At 39.9% G+C, this 18,275-nt stretch overlaps 1 protein-coding gene and 1 long non-coding RNA gene across 3 annotated transcripts in view; one reads left to right on the top strand and one right to left on the bottom strand.

The window, feature by feature from the left end:
• Positions 1 to 975: 975 nt before the first annotated feature.
• On the bottom strand, positions 976 to 18,238 carry rasef (RAS and EF-hand domain containing). Of its 2 annotated transcripts, XM_046387616.1 has the most exons (17): positions 17,605 to 18,232; positions 13,350 to 13,496; positions 12,395 to 12,485; positions 11,067 to 11,162; positions 10,307 to 10,384; positions 10,079 to 10,194; positions 8,977 to 9,045; positions 8,771 to 8,837; positions 8,227 to 8,315; positions 7,190 to 7,490; positions 6,299 to 6,439; positions 5,498 to 5,648; positions 5,179 to 5,260; positions 4,841 to 4,955; positions 3,955 to 4,062; positions 3,709 to 3,785; positions 976 to 2,781 (listed from the first exon to the last, which is right to left on the bottom strand). In XM_046387616.1, exons 1-17 carry the CDS (start codon positions 17,907 to 17,909, stop codon positions 2,679 to 2,681), a joined length of 2,136 nt encoding a protein of 711 aa, XP_046243572.1. In that variant the 5' UTR covers positions 17,910 to 18,232; the 3' UTR covers positions 976 to 2,678. The 2 variants fall into 2 exon arrangements, with proteins under 2 accessions (XP_046243572.1, XP_046243573.1); XM_046387617.1 differs by lacking the exons at positions 976 to 2,781; positions 3,709 to 3,785 and having other exon boundaries at positions 5,157 to 5,260; positions 17,605 to 18,238.
• Positions 18,128 to 18,275, top strand: part of LOC124058402 — a 12,793-nt gene continuing 12,645 nt past the window's right edge. Inside the window, exon 1 of the long non-coding RNA XR_006843249.1 lies at positions 18,128 to 18,254. This is a non-coding gene — a long non-coding RNA (uncharacterized LOC124058402). The remainder of the gene's footprint in view (positions 18,255 to 18,275) is intronic.

Raw genomic sequence — 18,275 nt, 5'->3', positions numbered from 1 at the left:
AAATGAGACTTGTATTTTTTGGAAAGTTTTACTCACAAAACTGCACAGAATCATTAATGGAAAAGTTTCATGTTTTTTGGTAGTTCAATATTTCTGAACTCGCAGATGTACAGCAGCAAAGAGAGCCTGCTCTCTCTCCTCTGCACTAATATATTCATTACTGTCATTAACCTTGCTGCTACACAGTCCTCTTATCTAATTATCCCCCTATTACCACACACCCAGACATGCACGCACGCACACACACACACTCATACACACACCGTTCTCAGCTTCTACTCCCCACACACACCCCATCCCCACCTCCGCTACCCCACATGTTGTTTGACAAATGAGTGGTCTCGCCTCATCAAGCACATGACAATGTAAACAGATGGGAGGTGGAGACAGGAACCCGTGCCAGCTCTAAACAGATACACACACACACGCACACACAATAATACACACAGTACAAAATCCCTAACATATGTTGTAGTTTTTCTAACAGCAATGCTCTGAGACACAGGCAGACGCTCGGGGAGTGTGGCTAATAGGAGGGTCTTTTAGAGCACCAACCAAGGAGAAATTATCTGATTTATTGATTTGTCTCCTCCTTTGCTCCATAATGGAGCTGCAGATTACTTGAGCCTGACAGACAGACAGATGTGACTTTGTCAAGACTGTATTTGTAACTAAGTAAACTAACTGTACTTTAAGGGGATCTCCACAGATTCTCCACATCAAAGTCTGCTTATAGGTAGAACTGCAGGTGTGAAATAATTTGCATAAAGCCTTTTGTGATGTCAGGGGGGGTTAAGCAACACTGAGTCCTGATAGGGTATCATAATATGACTTGTAGAATATAACAGGGAATTAAATTCACCACAAGTGCCTATGATAAGGACAAACTCCCTAAAACGCTATGTGTATTTAATGTTTTATTTACTGTTTTTGTATGTTGGCAACCAGCGCACCAAACAAATTAATTCACAGGAGAAATGCAGTTGTCTAGAATTACTGCACTACTTCCTAAACAAACCTGCAAATGAAAAAAAAAAGATATATATATTGTTTTATCTGGATGATACCAGTCTTGTTATGTTGTGACATTCACTTTATAGTTTTTATTGACAAAGACACTTTTAACACGGACACAGACCATTGTTACCTTGCATTTCTTATGACATCAGCAAAGACATCTGTGAAGAAATAAATAGCTTCTATGCTCCATGCACACTGAGATAACACTAATCCTCAAAATGAAGGACAGTGTGAAGCCGAGGGTCAGTTCTGTCACACATCAATGCGACACACGTGGCGTCTGTAGACACAGTCTGAATGGTTTGTATGCTTCACATGCAAAGTGCCGTCTGAAGGCAAAATGTTTCCAAAATGGATGCACCTTTAGGTGGGTGAAAAGCCTGCCGTCACACAAAGAGTGATGAAGATGTGAAAAATTGCAAAAAGGGACATGAAAAAGACGGACACTACACTGCTACACATAACTGTGTGAACAATGAAAAAGACAAGTTTAGGAAGAAGTTCAAACTGTGCTGACCTTCTCACCTTATTTGAAGCATGTCAAAACCATTATGCACGGTCCTTCAGCAGGATGATAAGATTATTAATGGAAATAATCAGACATACTGAACATCACATGTGGATACTGTATACTGAAGGATAAAAAAAAGGTATTCACTTCCTGCCACCTTTTGTTTATGCTTAAACTAAATTCATAACTCATACCAGATAATGAAACTACGGCAGGCATTCGTGCAAACTGAGAATGATCCGCTAGATGTTCTGCTCCAAAAGTATAAATTCTACAAGACAACGTCATCCTCAGTAGGAAGTCAAATGAAATGAAATGTAACACTGTGGGGTAAAATAATAAAGACTGTGGGTTATTTCTTTGTCACAAAGTTTCTTAAAATCACATGTTGCACCAGGGTTCGAGGCTGAGCATTTCTTAAGTTCTCTCGCAATTCTCAGCGCCTCCAAGTCTTTAATAACTTTTGTTTCCTTTCAGGCGTACAACATGCAAACCAGCACTTAGACTGCTTATAACTGAGCTCAGAAGTAATTAGATAACTGCCACAGATAAAAGCATTATCACATGAGAATATCTTATTGGTCTTACTTTCTCACTATAACAATAACTTTCTGTCCTCTATCACATGAAATTATGTGCCAGCATCACGTACTAATGTCGCTTTAAAAACATTCTCATACACTTGGCTTCGCTTTCAACTCATTCTTGCACATTTTACTTCTGCTCTTGAGTATCTCCACAACACGGCCCCCGTTAACCAAATATGTAGAAGGAACTTATAGTGTAATTAAAACAACAACAACATAAAAAAAAACCCAGAAATTTCACATGGCAAGAAGTTTACATGGACTTTCTCAAATTCATAAAACAGGAAGTGTTCAAACTGAGGCTGAAATGCATCTCAATACATCATGTTTAAATAACCTTGAATAACATAAAGACTTCTGAGGTGATGTGAAGTTGTGGATATTCTGCTGTGATCCCATGTCACGCGTTTCCTCACTCAGTCCATAAGTCAAACTGTTTTCTTTATTCACAATGATGATTTGTTCCCATTGCTGCAGAGATCCTGTCTCATTTCTGCATTTGGGCTCCTTTTTCCACCCGTGCTGAGTTCACATCAAGTCAGACGAATTGACGGCTTTGATCAGTTGCAGCAGGAGAAGTTTGGTTTATTCCTGGGAGCATTTAAGCTGGTCACTGACTGATAGTGAGTTTTTTCATCAAAAGTAGCCTGTTTTGTTACCTGCCTGCAGGGGGGGAAGAAAAGAAGAACAAAAAACAAAAATGAACACAAAGGTATTTTTCATATCTTTTTGTAAAGGTGGCGGCTAATCATTTGTGCTCCTGTACCAACCAATTCCATACAGGGTTTAGCGGGATAAAAGCCACAGAGTACATTCAGAGACAAAGAAGCTTTCACTGAACAAACACATGTATGCTGAGATCAATTTAAAGGTTCCCTGGGGAGTTTTTGACCTATAGGTTTTGTATGGGGCTGTTTTTTTCTACAAGAGAATGCGACCGGCTGTTTTATGAGGGAAGAAATGCATTCAGCACGTTTGTTAGACCTCAAGGATACATGAAATGCATTTTGGGGCGGTAACACTTAACGTTATTCATTTACAACAAACCTCCACAGAGTACCTTTAACCACCGTGGTTTCCCTTTGAGGTGACCTTAATTGGCCGTTGGACTTTTACACACTAGAGGGCAGCAAAAGCCACAATTAGGAGCTTAGCATGTATAGGATTTGTAGTTTACATTGTCTATGATGTGGTCATTTTTTTTTAATTAATTAACTTGGAAAAGAAAAGACAAACCATTATTTTCACTTAGAGATGATACCATCACATTTTTGCCACTGATTGATAGATGGGTAGTGTCTCTTAGCAGACATGTTATTTACTTCCCATTATGGGAATAAAATGTCCCATTAAGTCATGCCAACAGCCCAAACTTAATGGAATGCAACCAACAATTATTTATTTTAATTATACTTGTGAAACGTCTCCTGCAAGGTCAGACCTATAACTGAGTAACAAACTCCCAGCTCCTCAGTGATTTTGAACTCATGTTGGTATTTTTTTTCTTTAAAATACACAGTTATGTCAAGATTAAAACTTCCACTGACATTTTTACTGAGCGCCCAGCTGACTGAAATAGTTTTGTCTCACCTGGCCAGGTGCAGCACCGCCTCCAAAGTGTTGGAGCCATCTTTGGCACTAGTCTCACAGAACAGGGTGTTGTATGTCTGTTGGGTGAAGACAGGAAATAATGAAATCATAAACAGGTTAGGTGTTATGACTTGGATTTATATTTGGATTAAACTAGCAAAGGTTAGGTGTAGAATTGCAGCAGATGAAGGTGAGTTATGTGGCCATTATAATGTTCTCAATAGTCCAGTGAGCCAAGAAGGTTACCATGGCCAGTTTTTCTCCATAGCTGGTAGGAACACAGTCAATTCCTTCTTGTCTAAGATCACACTTATTACCCACAAGCATGATGGGAACATCCTCCTGGGCCACATCCTGCCATGCAAGAAAAAGAAAAATCAAAATGAAAAGAAAACAGAAACAAAAATTAAAAATACAAAATACTGTGGAGTACCTCCTATTGTACATGCGTAAACTGCTCTGTTGTTGTAAATACTTGATTACAGAATTTATGTGCTCAGTGAAATAATAAAAAAATCTACTATTAAAGGCTAAAACTATTCATTTGACATAAAGCACCGCAATGTGTCTGCTGAATACTGGACCATGATTGACATCCAAACTATTTGTGAGGTGACAAATCGGGTTCGTAGGCTCCGCCTCTTAAAATCACATTTTCAGTGAGCACAGAGAATAATTACACTGTCAGACATGAATGCGGAAACAGAATGTAGCGTCAGCCTATGCACACACGTCATTCCACACAGTGACGCTCAAACGTTCATCCACAGGAACAAGAAGAATCTCAATTCGCATGGAGATCAAAATCTGGTTTAAATCTAAATTAAGTAAAGTACTTAACAATTCTTAATACACACAATATAATTACACATCACATACTACATGCACTAATAAACATTCACAGAAATGTCAACATGCCAACAGCACAACACACTTCATTCAGTGTACATCCAGCACTTACATATCGGCTGCATGTCAAAAAGAAAAACAAGTAAGATCACTTAGTCTGATATTCAAAAGAATATGTACCTGTATACAACACTTTTGCTGATCTATATTAAATGCTGCCATTACAGAAAAGTGGATTTCATCTTCAAGTCTGGAGCTCTTTCTTCCTTTTTTTTTTTTTTACCTCAATCATATCCACCCACTCTCTAACATTCAGGAAGCTCTTCTCAGAGGTGACGTCGTACAGCAGCAACACTCCCTCTGCCCGGCGGAAATAAGACTTGGCAATGCTGCGAAACCTGATAGCAAGAAATGGTTCAAGATACGCACACACACGAACAGCATGCATTAATTTTACCTTTTAGCAACAAACCATATGAAGTAATAACGTTATTTATATAACAGATTAAAATAAAATAATAGTTAAAACAGCACACGTCAGGTAAAAGAATAAAATTGCAGCTTTACAATAAAGTTGATGTCACTCTTCAAATACTCACAGCTACAAACACCAACACACACCTCTCTTGTCCTGCTGTGTCCCACAGCTGCAGTGAAACAGGCTCCCCATCCACGATAAGTGTCTTCATCTGGAAATCCACTCCTGAACACACAAAGGAGAATCAACCAACATGTCACACCACTAAGCTGGTAAAGAACAATTAAGAAACACTGACAATGACAAAAAGAAGTGTGTCAGTTTAGAGAAAATGTCAGCTTTCCTCTAAACCTTTTTTCTAGGCTGTAGTCTTTGCCTTAACCTAACAGGTCAAAGAGGACAGAAGCAGACAATAAAGCTTATTGTGCTAAATAGAGGTTGACTTTTGCTTGTCCAACTCACCCAGTGTGGTGCTGGAGTTTAGTGTGAATTCGTTCTTGCAGAGGCGAAGCAGGAAGCTGGACTTTCCCACGGCAGCATCGCCAGCCAATACGATCCTGTAGGCCTTCTCTGAGGTCATGTAACCCAGGTCAGACTTGTCCTTGTCCTCCTTCTGGAGCGACAAGGCGAAGATAAGCAAGAGTGAGGCATTTACGTTGTGCACATTTCCTTTAGTTTCAGAACATTTTATCACCAGAATGGATCCCTTTGAAATTGCTGTTTTCTTATTTGCATCTCAGTCCATCATCATGTCCCTTCGGTGACGGAGGTGAGTGATTTACGTCTCATAGAGGGTCAGAAAAGGTTAAAAACACAAACTCTACACCTGTAAGTAGCAGCTAGAAATATCAATGTACATGGTAGATAAGTGTTTTAATAATCACACAACATAACAAAATTTCGTTATGCTTGCATAATGACAATAAAGACTCTGATTCTTGATTCTTGATTGATGAGTTAGATGTAACACAAGTGGTGGTGAAGCTGAAATGTAAAGTTTGTTCTGAGGAAGCGGCATTAGAAAACACAATGTAATCCCAGCTTGACTGAAATTAATCTTCATCTGTTTGAATATATGCAGAAAATATTGAAATGAAATTCAAAAAGCATGTTGGAAAGTCTGACATGATGGTAGCTCTGGACAAAAGGCCTGAAAGTCATCAAGATCACTGAGAAAAATCTTCTGATGGCCATGAATATGAGCGCCAAATTTCATTCCAGTAGATACTCTCCCTCCTTCCTCAACTACAGTCTCTCCCTTACCTGAACACTGATGGCACTGAGGGCCTTTCTTTTAGTTGGGGGTGGGGGGTTGACCATACTAAAGGATTCGGAGGGCTTCCATTCCAAAACTGAGCTGCTGTCCGAGCCGAAAGCTGATTCACCGTCCTGTGTCTCTGCTGGCTGTGATGGACACACACAGCGCCAGACATTGGACCATTGTTACAAAAATCTACACAAATTTCACATTTCTACAAGTGTGCAGTAGTTTTAGACAAAAGCAAGTTGTTTAAAGCTAAAAATTAGCCGCAGAATTTTTCTTCTGCCATACTGAAAAAACTCTCAAAATGGCTCCTTAAGCTCAATGCTTCACTGAAACTCTTTTACATTTACTGACCAAAACCTGTGTTAACTCTCATAGATCCCCCACCAAAGAAGCTTAATGACTGATTTGATCACTTAAAATTCTGTTCAACTGTATGAAATATTATTTTATTTGTATATTATTATTATTATAAAGGCAGACGCTCGCTCCATGGCAAAGTTGGCCTATTGGTTTGTTGGTCGACTAATCCTGACTGAAATACCTTAGCAACTTTCGAATGGTTTAACATGACATTTTGTAGACATTCATGGTCCCAAGAGTATGAATCCTCCAGACTTTTGAGATCTCTGACTTGCCATCGAGTGTGAACATGAGGTTAACTTTGATTCTGAATGAAAAACCTTATCAGCTATTGGCCTGCCATAAAATCTGGTACTTAAATCTAATGCCATTCCCATCAGTGTCAGCTGTGCTTTGTCGTTAGCACTACTTATTTTAGCATGCTAACACACTTTAATTAATTTAATTTAATTAAGACATTATACCTGCTAAACATCTACAGCATAGATAAACTTGTACACGTGTGTCTATTTGCTAGATTGTCTCACCTCAGTGTCAGAGTTTTCTCCCATCATGCTATCATTGTTGTCATCCTCCCCTTTCTTCTTCACTCTCTCTTCCTCTTCCTCCTCCTCCTCTTGTCCTTTGACCTCCTGCTCTGAGTCGTAGCCTCCATGTGAACCTCTGAGCGTCGACAGGCCGCTGTCCATGTAGATCTCAGGCAGGCTGTCCTCTTCGCACTCGCTGCTGTGTCTGTGCCTCAAACCTGGGTCACACATGGCCAAAGCCAGAGTGTCACAGCTGGGCCGGCTGCCGTACAGAGGGTAATCATCCATACGCTGGCAGAACCTGAGGGGGAAATCAGGATAACAAGCTGTCACATAACACACACGGGATGGTTCAGCAAAGTGCAGTACTGTCATTTCTTCGGGGCTACCATCTTTCACAGACACATATCACACAGCCATAATGTCCACTATGTGAATGATTAGTTACTATGAGGTTTAAGTGACAAAAACATTTGTATGTAATTTGGGTGATCCGATGCACATTTACACATTAAATACTAGATTAACAGTCTTAACAATAAAATCTGCATATATTTTCCCAAAAACTAATATGTGCAATATCAGCTTTTACTGAGAATTCACCACTACAAGCTCGCTGTTTATTCCTTCAACAGAAAAGATCACACTTCACCGCTTTTCGAGATGTCTAAATGTATATGGAGCGACTGCTGCATATCTTACAACGAGACAAAACCTTTGTCCTTGGACCCAAGAGAATAACATGGTTTAAATTCTCAGGACAAAAATAAACAAATAAATATCTCACAGCACGTTCAACATTTTCTTTCCTACTGTGTAAATACACAGCTAGTAGGAAAAAAAACCCTTCAATTCCGAGGAAAAGCGTCACAATTTTAGGTTTGTCACTGTATACTTAAGCAAAATCTGTTGTGTCCTGTAGATGCAAATGGTTTAAACCTGACAAACCTGGTCTGAAATAAAACCGCTGAAAGAGTAGCACTCCCACACTGGTGCAGAAATCATGGTGAACGGCTATAAATTGGTATCCCTCTTACCTGTCCATTAATGCGTAAGGTGATGTGTAGCAGATGCTTTTACTTCTGCTTCTGTCCTTGATGTTCCCCGGTGAGCCCCCGTTACCAGACTGTAACACACAACAAATTAAAAATGAACTCAGTTTTCCACCTGTTGGGTCGATTACCTGCGTTTCACGGCCGCCTGAAACTGGCAGATGTGATATTGTGATTGTTTTGCTCAACATGGTCACACAACATACAATTTTCAGCAAAGAAAATATTTTTAATCTGTATGTTATGTATGTTATATAATGTATGTTATTGCCAAACATTTGTTGTTATAATGAATGAATGTGTTCAAATGACAGAAGTAGATTTGCTAAGTTTGTTCTACTAATTATTATGTTGTGCCAAGTCAAATGTCTGAAAAGTGAATTGAATATATGTCCCATAGCACCGGCATGCCAGGTTTACCAAGGAAGTCCACCAAAGGCGATGCATAAATCAAGTGCAGTTTCTTGTCATTTTGAAGCTGAATTATTTTTGAATTTTGTATATTTTTTGATTAACTGTGCAGCTTTACCCTGGTGATCCTCTCCAGAGCGGCCCTTAACCCATCGTTGGTGTCATGGAGCTTCCTGTTGGCTATCCTTTACACACACACAGGAAATTAATCATTAGAATTTTTTCATTATCATACATGTTTTGTTTAATTTTTTGAATCTCAGTGATTTGTGGGTGGAGCGGAACCTCAATAACACTCAGTGTGCAAGCTACTGGCTGACTTACTGCAGAATCTCAATCTGGCTCTCCAGGATGTCTCGCTCATCAGAGAAGTGTTTCATGAGCTCCTCGTCTCTGCAACAAAACACCGTCACAAACACACTTGTTCCTTATTTTGTTGTTGCAGTTTCTTCACCTTCTGCACATAATTTGACCTCCAAGTGCATCATGAGAACAAAATTCACAATAATCGAATCATGTTGACTTTGAAGTGGGACGAGAGCTACTTCTCTGCCACTGTCTCAAAGTTAAAGTCGACAAAACCAGAGATTTCTTCACAGCGGATCAACTGATCAACTGATCCATTCAAAGATATTAAAACCAAATTTGTGAATAAGAGGAGACACCTCAGAGATGGAGAAACGACAATGCAAACACCAACACTAAGACTGGCCCGGGAGGGCCCTGTTGCTTCTGTTGCTGAGCAACGCTTGTGTTTGAAGTCACTCCAGGATATCCTGTTTCAGCTGTGACAAAATGAAAACGCCCCCCGGGAATGAAGGCACCGTTAGACAGTCAGCGGGGGTGTGGCCTCCACCTCTCTGTACGTCTCTGCAACACAGCTTCTCAACAGTCGCAGACTGGGGCCAGGAAGATAAAACTGATTCTTATAAAACTAAAGTATTTTTAATTGAAAAACATAGGTTTGAAATGTATGTATGTTGGAGCATTTGACGTTACATATGATGGAGAATAATGTGCAAAAAGTTATTCTTGGTAAATTCATATTAATCTTTACTTGAGGTGAGAAAAAGGTGGAGAAAACCTGCTCTGCAATTCTGTAATTTTAAGTTTAGACTTTCAGCATTTAAACTGAAAGCCATGAGTGTGTGTGAGAGGGAGCTGATGTGTGGTCTTATACAAGAAACGTTTTTCCTCCTCACTGTGAGAAATGTATGATGGAGCAAAAAAAAAAAAACTAATAAAATAAAACTCAGTGACTTGCAAATAAACAAATCAGACAGAAAAAGGGATTGAATGGAACAAAAGTCAAAGTAACTCCAGTCGGTTTACTCAAAACTGAACTGAACAAGCAAAGAAATGAAATAAAGAACTGAAACATCAATGCACATGAGGAAACCAGACCAAATTATAATAAAAAAGTCACCGTTCAGAGCTGATGCTTTGATCAGTTAGCTCCGTCTTCAGTGAGTCCATCTCACTATGCAGACAGGCAACTTTGGTCTGAGACTTCAGCAGCTCCTGTTTTAACCGCTGGTTCTCCTGCAGTAACGAAAAGGGGAAAAATATGAGCATGTGGCAGAGAGAGAGACAGAAACTCCTCATACTAAATACACGGAAATGACACGACATGATGCTATGAACTCAGTCTCACCAGTGTTAGCTCATTGATCTTCTTCTTCAACGTTGGGCTCTCGTCTTTCACAGTGATGTTCTTGTACTTCTCTTCGATCTAATGAACAAGTTGACACCTTTAGGATTAAGGTTTTTTGACCAGGCTGTACTCACACTGCTGTTGTTCACACTGTACTTACATACACACACACAACCATTGCAACTTTACAGCTTCAGTCAGTGGAGTCCAGTGAATGCAGCTGACATTTGTGTTTTCATGAGGTCAGAATTAGTCCTGGTTAAGTTTCTTGTGAATGCAGTCAGTGTTGTCAGTTTTTGGCTGTGCAGCAGAGCCGTGTTTTCCCCAAGCATGAACAGCACAATTAACTTTGAAGAGGCTCTTTTTGTGTTTGCAATAAAACAGATCAAATGCATGCTTCTCTCCAGCAGTGAATCTTGGGAAAGTTTAATATTGTATTCTTTGAGATGCTTGTGATTAAACACTTTCATATGACTGGAGAAATATGCAGCTTAAAGTTTTGCATCCTTATCTTCAATCTGGCATTTTTTTTCTCATGCACTCATGCAACAAAGAAAGTTAGAAACATAGAAAATAAATATTTGGTTTTAATATACACGTTCATGATTCAGGTCTCATGGTGCAGGGGTGATGTGATTGTAACAACTACACAACACTGAGCAGAACCTACATGTACAGCAAGTGCGTTGTGAATGTGACTGCTGGAATCTGTATTGACTACTGATGGTGTAATATTGTGAAAAGGGAGTTGAAAATTTACCAGTTGCATCCTCTGGATCTTACACTGCAGCTCACACACTTCAGTTTCATAAGATCGTCGTAACTCACTGAGCGCAGCCTCTGTTCGCTTCTTCTCCTACAGACACACACAAAAACACGCGATAAAAAAAGAATTAGATGCATTAAGATAATAGCTTATGATATTAGTTTATGAAAATGTCTCTCTACAGCCATGTCATTTCTGTGACACACTAATCTGTGCTATTTTAGGGCAGCCTTTGAAGCAAGGTTGGAGGCCTCTGGGGAATCAATAATTCAGAAGCTGTCTATCTACAGTACACCAAAAATAAAAACCTTCCTTAAATGTGTCGGAACATGACAGTGTGAACAAATAGTACAGTGTGAGAGAATCTGGGCGAGTGCCCTCGAATGTTGTATGCCTTTCTTATCCAAAACATCAGATAAACAGCAGCTCCCGAGTTAACTGAGTCAAAGAAGTACACTTACATAAGTTTATACACACATGCAGTGATAAGACGGAGCTTATGTTCCCGCACACGTTTTAAAGAAACATCAACACCAAAGATAAACTCAAATCAATGCAAGGTAAATCAATTAGATGGTCTGATGCTTTAAGCAGCAAGTTACCTGTAACGTTCTGTCCCTGAGTCAGTCGTTTTTTGCTTTTTATTTTGTGTCATGGAAAGCCAAATATTGTTATCAAATCTTATCATTTCGCACACTGTTCAATGTGTCTCTCCAGAATCCAGGAAATATCTCCAGCTTTCATAAACCGACAAATCAACAGCTTACAAATTGGTGGAAAACTTGAAAACAAAGGCCAACAAGGCAGCAAAATAACAACTTTAAAGAATATTATTTATTAGCAATTTATGTCAGCCTCACTGCTCACAGCTGCCAGCAACACAGAATGACAGAGAAATTGTCTGGTGCAACTCCATCCCTAAATTTGACTTGTCTTGGTCTTATTCTTTATAGAATAAGACCAAGGCAAGACACATCAACCATCCTTATCTTATATGTATGTGTACAGTCTTGTCATTATCATATCATTGTCATAAACACTGGATGCTATAACACGGCCCAGCTGCTTTAATCTGTTTCATATGTGGGATCCACAACGTTGTGAAATCCAGCTGATCAGCAGGCGTGTCTGAGTTTGGAGATGATATTCAGTCGTTTGTTTGACATGAGGGAAGAGCTGAACAAACTCGCCCTGCTTATCGCTCTGCCTACACAAACTCTAGAGAAACAAAAATAGAATATTTAGGACAAGATTAAAAAGTCATGTTTTTGAGTGTTAGGGAGTCTTGTGCGCTTGTGTGTGAGTGTCTGACTTTGTCCCACCTGATCTCGTGTTTTTCTCTCAGTAGCATGAATGCGTTGGTCCATCTCCTCCTCCATTTCACTGAGCTGCATTGATGCTTGGTCCTGTGCTCTGCAAAACAGTAACAGAATGATTGCACTGCACCATGGAAACCTCCATCCATTTTAAGTTTACCTGCTTATTCCAATTGTAACAAAATATGAATATGTGTATTAAACATCTCCATCAGCTATGAATTTCTTTTTCCAGATCAACAGACTCAGGGGACAGAGGTTTATCCTCGAACCGTGTGCCCTGTCACATCTGATGACTTATAAAACCATATGATGGGCTTTGCTTATTCTTGGATTACTTAAGGCGGTGTACCTGTTACTATCATCCCTGTGAGGGGTCATTCTCACTTTCAAGAAATCTTTCAAAGGAGCAGCTTGTGAAACACTGCCAGAATTTGAAGGAAACTCCAAAAATTTAAAGTGCAGCACAGGAATAAAGTGCATCAGATTAACTGCCAACTGCTGCTCGCTATCTCCCTTACTGTAGTTATCTTTGCCTGTAGCTATACGTTCTTCTCGCTCACTTAGGGGTGGAGCTAGTGGCCCTACAGTTCAGTACAGTATGACTGTACCGTGGCAGATGTGGTAACATTAGCTGTGGCTTCTGCAGGAGACTTTGCCTTCACACAGTACAGCCTTCAGCTTTTGGATATATTTTGTGTTTGACAGGGTGTTTCCTCAGGTTAGACTTGTTGCCCTGGCCATCTTTGCATTTCACATTACAGATATTGCAGCGGCTGTTGTTCTCCAATGACAACACAGAGATCAACAGGCAGATGAACCAACAGAATGCAGTTACTAGGTGTTATTTGGTACTGTTATAGCACATTCCTATTCATTATTCTTCTGCAGTCCGATTGTCAACAGGATTTGAAAAGACAAAGAAAACAAGCAAATCTTTATATGTCTGTGTGTTTCGCACCGTTTGATGGCAAGAGCCAGATTCTCCATCTCTGAATTCTGCTGTTTGATCTCTTTGATGAAGTTTATGATGACTTTCTCAAGCTGAGGTATCAGTCTGGGCTCATTCAGACTGAGGTTCTGGTACAACGTAGCTGCTTGTTCATTCCTGGAAGATAATCAAGATTTGACATCAGTTGTGTGTGCAGGTACTACTTTCCCCAATAAGATTTAAGGACTTCAGGGAGTTTAAGAAATGTCTGATTTGTCAGCTCCACGTAGATCACAGATGAAAACGTGTAATTATCTGATCTAATCAAGTGTTTAACTGAAACTCAACATGAAACTAAATTACCGTAGTAAATTGGGCTGTAATTATTTGCTTAAAAGAACATGTTTAAAGGCAGTTTGACATTTTGGGAAATACTTTTATCTGCCTTCTTTCAAAGAGGTAGATGTGATCTGTTCAGTGTGAAGCTACTACAAGTACACTTAACGCAAAGACTTCAAAAAGGGAAACAACAAGCCTGGCTATGTTTAAAACTGACAAAAATCTACCTCCTAACAATTACAATATTATATCTCATATGCTTAACTTGTACAAAAAGTCAAGAAATCTGGCTGATTTCTTAACTGGGGCTGATTTTCTTGAACTCTGGTATTTAACTCCTAATAAAACTGAAACAAAAAAGAAAGACAAGGAAATCAGAGCCAGGCTAGCTGTTTCCTCCTGTATCCAGTCTTTGCGCTTTAAGCTAAATTAACCAACATCTGACTACAAGTGTACTATACAGACATCTAACTCTGCATGAAAGCAAATAAGCATAATTCCCAAAATTATGAACCATTCCTTTAAAACCATGTGCCCACAAGGAATAACAAACAGTGAAAGTAGGGCAAATCACCCAGTTTATCCTATTTCTATCATTCTGAAGACATAGAGTTGTGGTTAAGGTAGGTCAGAAGGCAGGTATAGGTCTACAGTGTGTGTGTGTGTGTGTGTGCATGCGCGTGCGTGTGTGTGTGTTTGCCTTTTGACAGGGCGGATGGGCTATAATGACAAAGCATATTGACACTGCTGCCTGTCTGTCAATAACTCAAGATGACACACAACCTCCTACTTGGTCATAAAGTGTCACACACAAACTGATCATAGAATAACACACATAACAGACAGATATTCACAGGCAAACAAGTTGTCCATAGAAACTGTAGTTAGGTTGTAATTAGGATCATGGATAGGATCATGTGGTCAGGATAACCGTGTGACGTGTGCTTTTGTGCGTCTTCTAGTGCGTCTCTTTTTTTTGGGGGTTGTCTCTCTCTGTCAGCTGACAGAACCTCATTACATCAGCCTCATTCAGCAATAAGATTATGAACATGAATGTAATTGATTTTCTGTTCTTGATCTCTCATATCTCATATCAAAACAATATATCTTTTCATCCTCTGAAAAATTATAGTCTCTCAGCTGACTGCTATAACAGCTGCTGTAATTGCTTCAAGATCAGACAGATGACACCACTGTGACAATCAATGTCTCAATACCACTGAACAGCAGCATGAGGACGAGTCCCATGTAACGCCTGGGGCCACACACACACACACACACACACTGCTGAAAAACACAAACACTATGGAGAATATATAGTATGTTTAGTATGTTTCAGTTAGAACCAAAAGCAGTATTGACGGTTGAAACCTGCTTCCATCCAAAGCACACTTGCACTTGATCAAACATTAAAGAGTGTGACCTGAAAGTCAAAAATGAGTTTAAAGGAGAAGAAAGAAATAGACTTTCAATTTTTATCATGAGTGAATAAGATGGGAAATGTCATACACTTCATAGACAAAAGCACTGGAACACCTGACCATCACACCAGCAGGGACTACAATGACTATCATATTCTAAACAAACAGACAGCTTTGCAGCTATAACAGCTTTCATGACTTTATTGGATGAAAAGTCCTGGCTCACAATCTCTGCTCTACTTCATCCCAAAGGTGTTTGATGGGGTTGAGGTCTTCCACACCAAACCCGTCCAACCACGTCTTTATGGACTTCGCTTTGTGCACTGGGGCACATTCATAATAGAAAAGGGCCTTCCCCAAACTGCCACAAAGTTGGAAGCATAGCATTGTCCAAAATGGCTTGATAGGTCTGAGGCATTAAGATTTCCCTTCACTCGAAGTAAGGGGCTGAGCCCAAACCCCTGAAAAACAACCCCATAAAGAGGGGTGTCTGGATACTTTTGTCTATATAGTGTAGATGGTAGACACCAAATTGTGTATCTGACACAGTCCCTGATTCAAGATGCACTACAGAAGGTCAGAGAAAATGCAAAGTGATGATACTTTGAGAAACGTAAACTTGAAGCAGCACTGTGGCTTACATATTTAACAAGAATCTAGAAACCTGAAAGACCTGTCAGTCCTAGTTAAAGTGGAAGACAAATATGGATTATGTTTTCTGCAGGAAAACATAATAACAGTAGGAAATGGAAATTTTGCAAATGCCAAAAACCAATAGTCAACCTGAGTTGTGTGGAGGTTAAAGAAAGAATGACAATTACATTATTAAAATAGAGCTAAAAAGTTTTACAGTTTTTGCGTGTGTCCAAGTTTATGATTCAGAGCAAACTAAAAACTAATACAATCAGTCATTTTTCATTCATTTCTGCTTTATATGAGGGATGTTTTGTCTTATAACAGTAGAACACAATTTGGTTGTTTTAACATGTGATTTTCCACACATTTGCCAGACAAACCCTCACACAGATTTCAGCCATGTCAGCCATCCGATACCAAAGTTTACAAAACAGCAATCCACCATTCAGTGAATCTAAGTCTCGGTGGTTGTAAGGCAGTAGTATGAAATTGTACTGTAAACAGGTGGAGTAGCAGAAGCTGGATGTTCCAACCATTTAACCATCACTTTGTGCTAATTATTTAAATGATTTATCCATTATTTTTTAGTCAACTATTTCATTTCCTCTGTTTGCTTGCTATTGAGTTTTCACACACTTTAAACACCTAAACTGTGTGTTATAGCTGACTCAATATCTGGTTGTATATATTTTTTTAATCAAATCATTAATTCACTGCTTTCAAATTATTTGAACTATTCTCTTATCTCCTTACGTAACCCCTCGCAGCAGCAGAAGTGCCCCCTGGGGTTCCCCTGGTTGGAAATCACTGTTGAATGGGCTGGTAGGTTGGTTTCAATTCGCTTTACTTGGCTGCAGTTACAGATACAGGCAACAAATGCTATTGTTCAGAGGGATACAGTTTCAAAATCATACAGGTTTTTACCTCACCCTCCGTTAATGGTGCTGAGAAAATCCATCAAACTTTTACAGTATTACTGGGAAAACATGTGTTCACCAGAAGTAAGAGGATTTTGGTTCATGCTTATTCTAATCATAAAAGTCCCCAAAGATTCAACTGTAGCAGTGTTAAGTTATTTGAATATTTTTTGTGCTGCAACAAGCAATTATTTCCAGTTATCAGTTTAAAGTTTGTTGCATTTAATAATCTGGTCAGTAAAATGAAAGCATAAGGTGGATAACTGGGGAAAAAAAATCCCCCTTATCTGATATTCCAAATCATAGTTTACAATCATTTAAATCGGACACAAGTGAAAATGATGTTAATCAAGTACAGGAATGGGGAATGTTTGCCAACTGACCAATAATTAATAGAATAATCATTTAACATGTTTACCTTTTGTTTTAACACCTGCAGTATCCACACATCTACCTGCACATCAGAAGCTGTTGTATACATCTCACTTTACTGCATCCATTTGAACGGATGAGTCAACATTAAAACTTCTTTGGCCTTCTTTAGTCTCTTCTCTGGACTAATGAGATGTATTCACTCGAGACAAACTGCCCATATGTGTAAAACACTCAAACACACTTAAGCACAGAGCAGACAGCCATCACTCTTTAGTGACAGAAAGGCACAGCATCCGCATGTTGCCCAAATAACAGGTAACCCCGGATGGTTACATGACTATTTTGTAGGTTACTAGAGACGTTAGCTGCTTTTGGTGTTATTGTTATGGATTTCTTTTTAGTAATAGTAATTTCTTTTCACTTTATTTTCATATGTAATTCGTGAATTTCCCTGTGGAGATCTTTACGCACACTGCGCTCACTGTTGAACACATCATATCATCTAAACATTTCCATATTTTAAATACATCCACCCCCCGTCTGTACAGCAGACTAACCACCTGTCCGACTATCCAGCGGACAGGTGTGCCTTCTCACCTGGGGATGAACTTGGCCAGCTCGCCGATTTTCCTCTCGAAGTTCTCCCAGGCGGCGGACGAGTCTCCTCCGTCAGGCTCCATGACATCCCTGTACCGGTCGTGGAATCCGCTGATGAACTCCTGCAGGGTGATGGTTCCGTCCTGGTCGACGTCCAGTCGGTTAAATATCCGGTCGGCTTCAGCAGCCGACACCTGCAGCTCCGCGCAGATGGTGAGAAACTCGTTTCTCTCGATGCGCCCCGAGTTATCCAGGTCGTAGGAGTGAAAGAGGGAGCGCAGCCGGTCCTGCTCCTTTGCACTCATACCCTTGGCGGTGGAGGGTGGCCGACTGAAAAATAAGGCAAAATTGAGCAAATTAGGGTGACAAGCGAGCCAGAAACCCTTCAGAGCCGACAGCGTTTTATTCTCTTGACAGCTGCAAACCGCAAAGTCGTCTATATCTCCACAATTCCAGACGTGTCCTCACTTATCCAAACATTTAGACCGCTGGTACGCATTTTCAAAAAACGGCACAGTTCCATTTTAGTCGATTTAATGAGGCAAACGCGGGCGCTTCTGCTCCTGTGAGGGTTTTCACTGTGCAGTTTCCCGGTTTGTCGCAGCCAACAGCAGGCTGCGCGGACAGAGAAGCTGCTGTGTTTGACTCAGGTAACGCACTAACTGTACCTG

The sequence above is a fragment of the Scatophagus argus genome, chromosome 4, assembly GCF_020382885.2.
Source record: "Scatophagus argus isolate fScaArg1 chromosome 4, fScaArg1.pri, whole genome shotgun sequence".
In the NCBI taxonomy this organism is placed as follows: domain Eukaryota; kingdom Metazoa; phylum Chordata; class Actinopteri; family Scatophagidae; genus Scatophagus; species Scatophagus argus.
This window is presented reverse-complemented; position numbering and strand designations above follow the sequence as displayed.

Bases quoted from the DNA above. Each gene is read 5' to 3' on its own strand.
- rasef (XM_046387616.1), bottom strand. From the start codon at position 17,909: ATGAGTGCAAAGGAGCAGGACCGGCTGCGCTCCCTCTTTCACTCCTAC. The intron at 13,497-17,604 runs GTGAGAAGGCAC...ATTATCTTCCAG, and splicing joins CTGGCCAAGTTCATCCCCAG to GAATGAACAAGCAGCTACGT. The intron at 8,316-8,770 runs GTAAAGCTGCAC...TGTGTGTTACAG, and splicing joins CTCTGGAGAGGATCACCAGG to TCTGGTAACGGGGGCTCACC.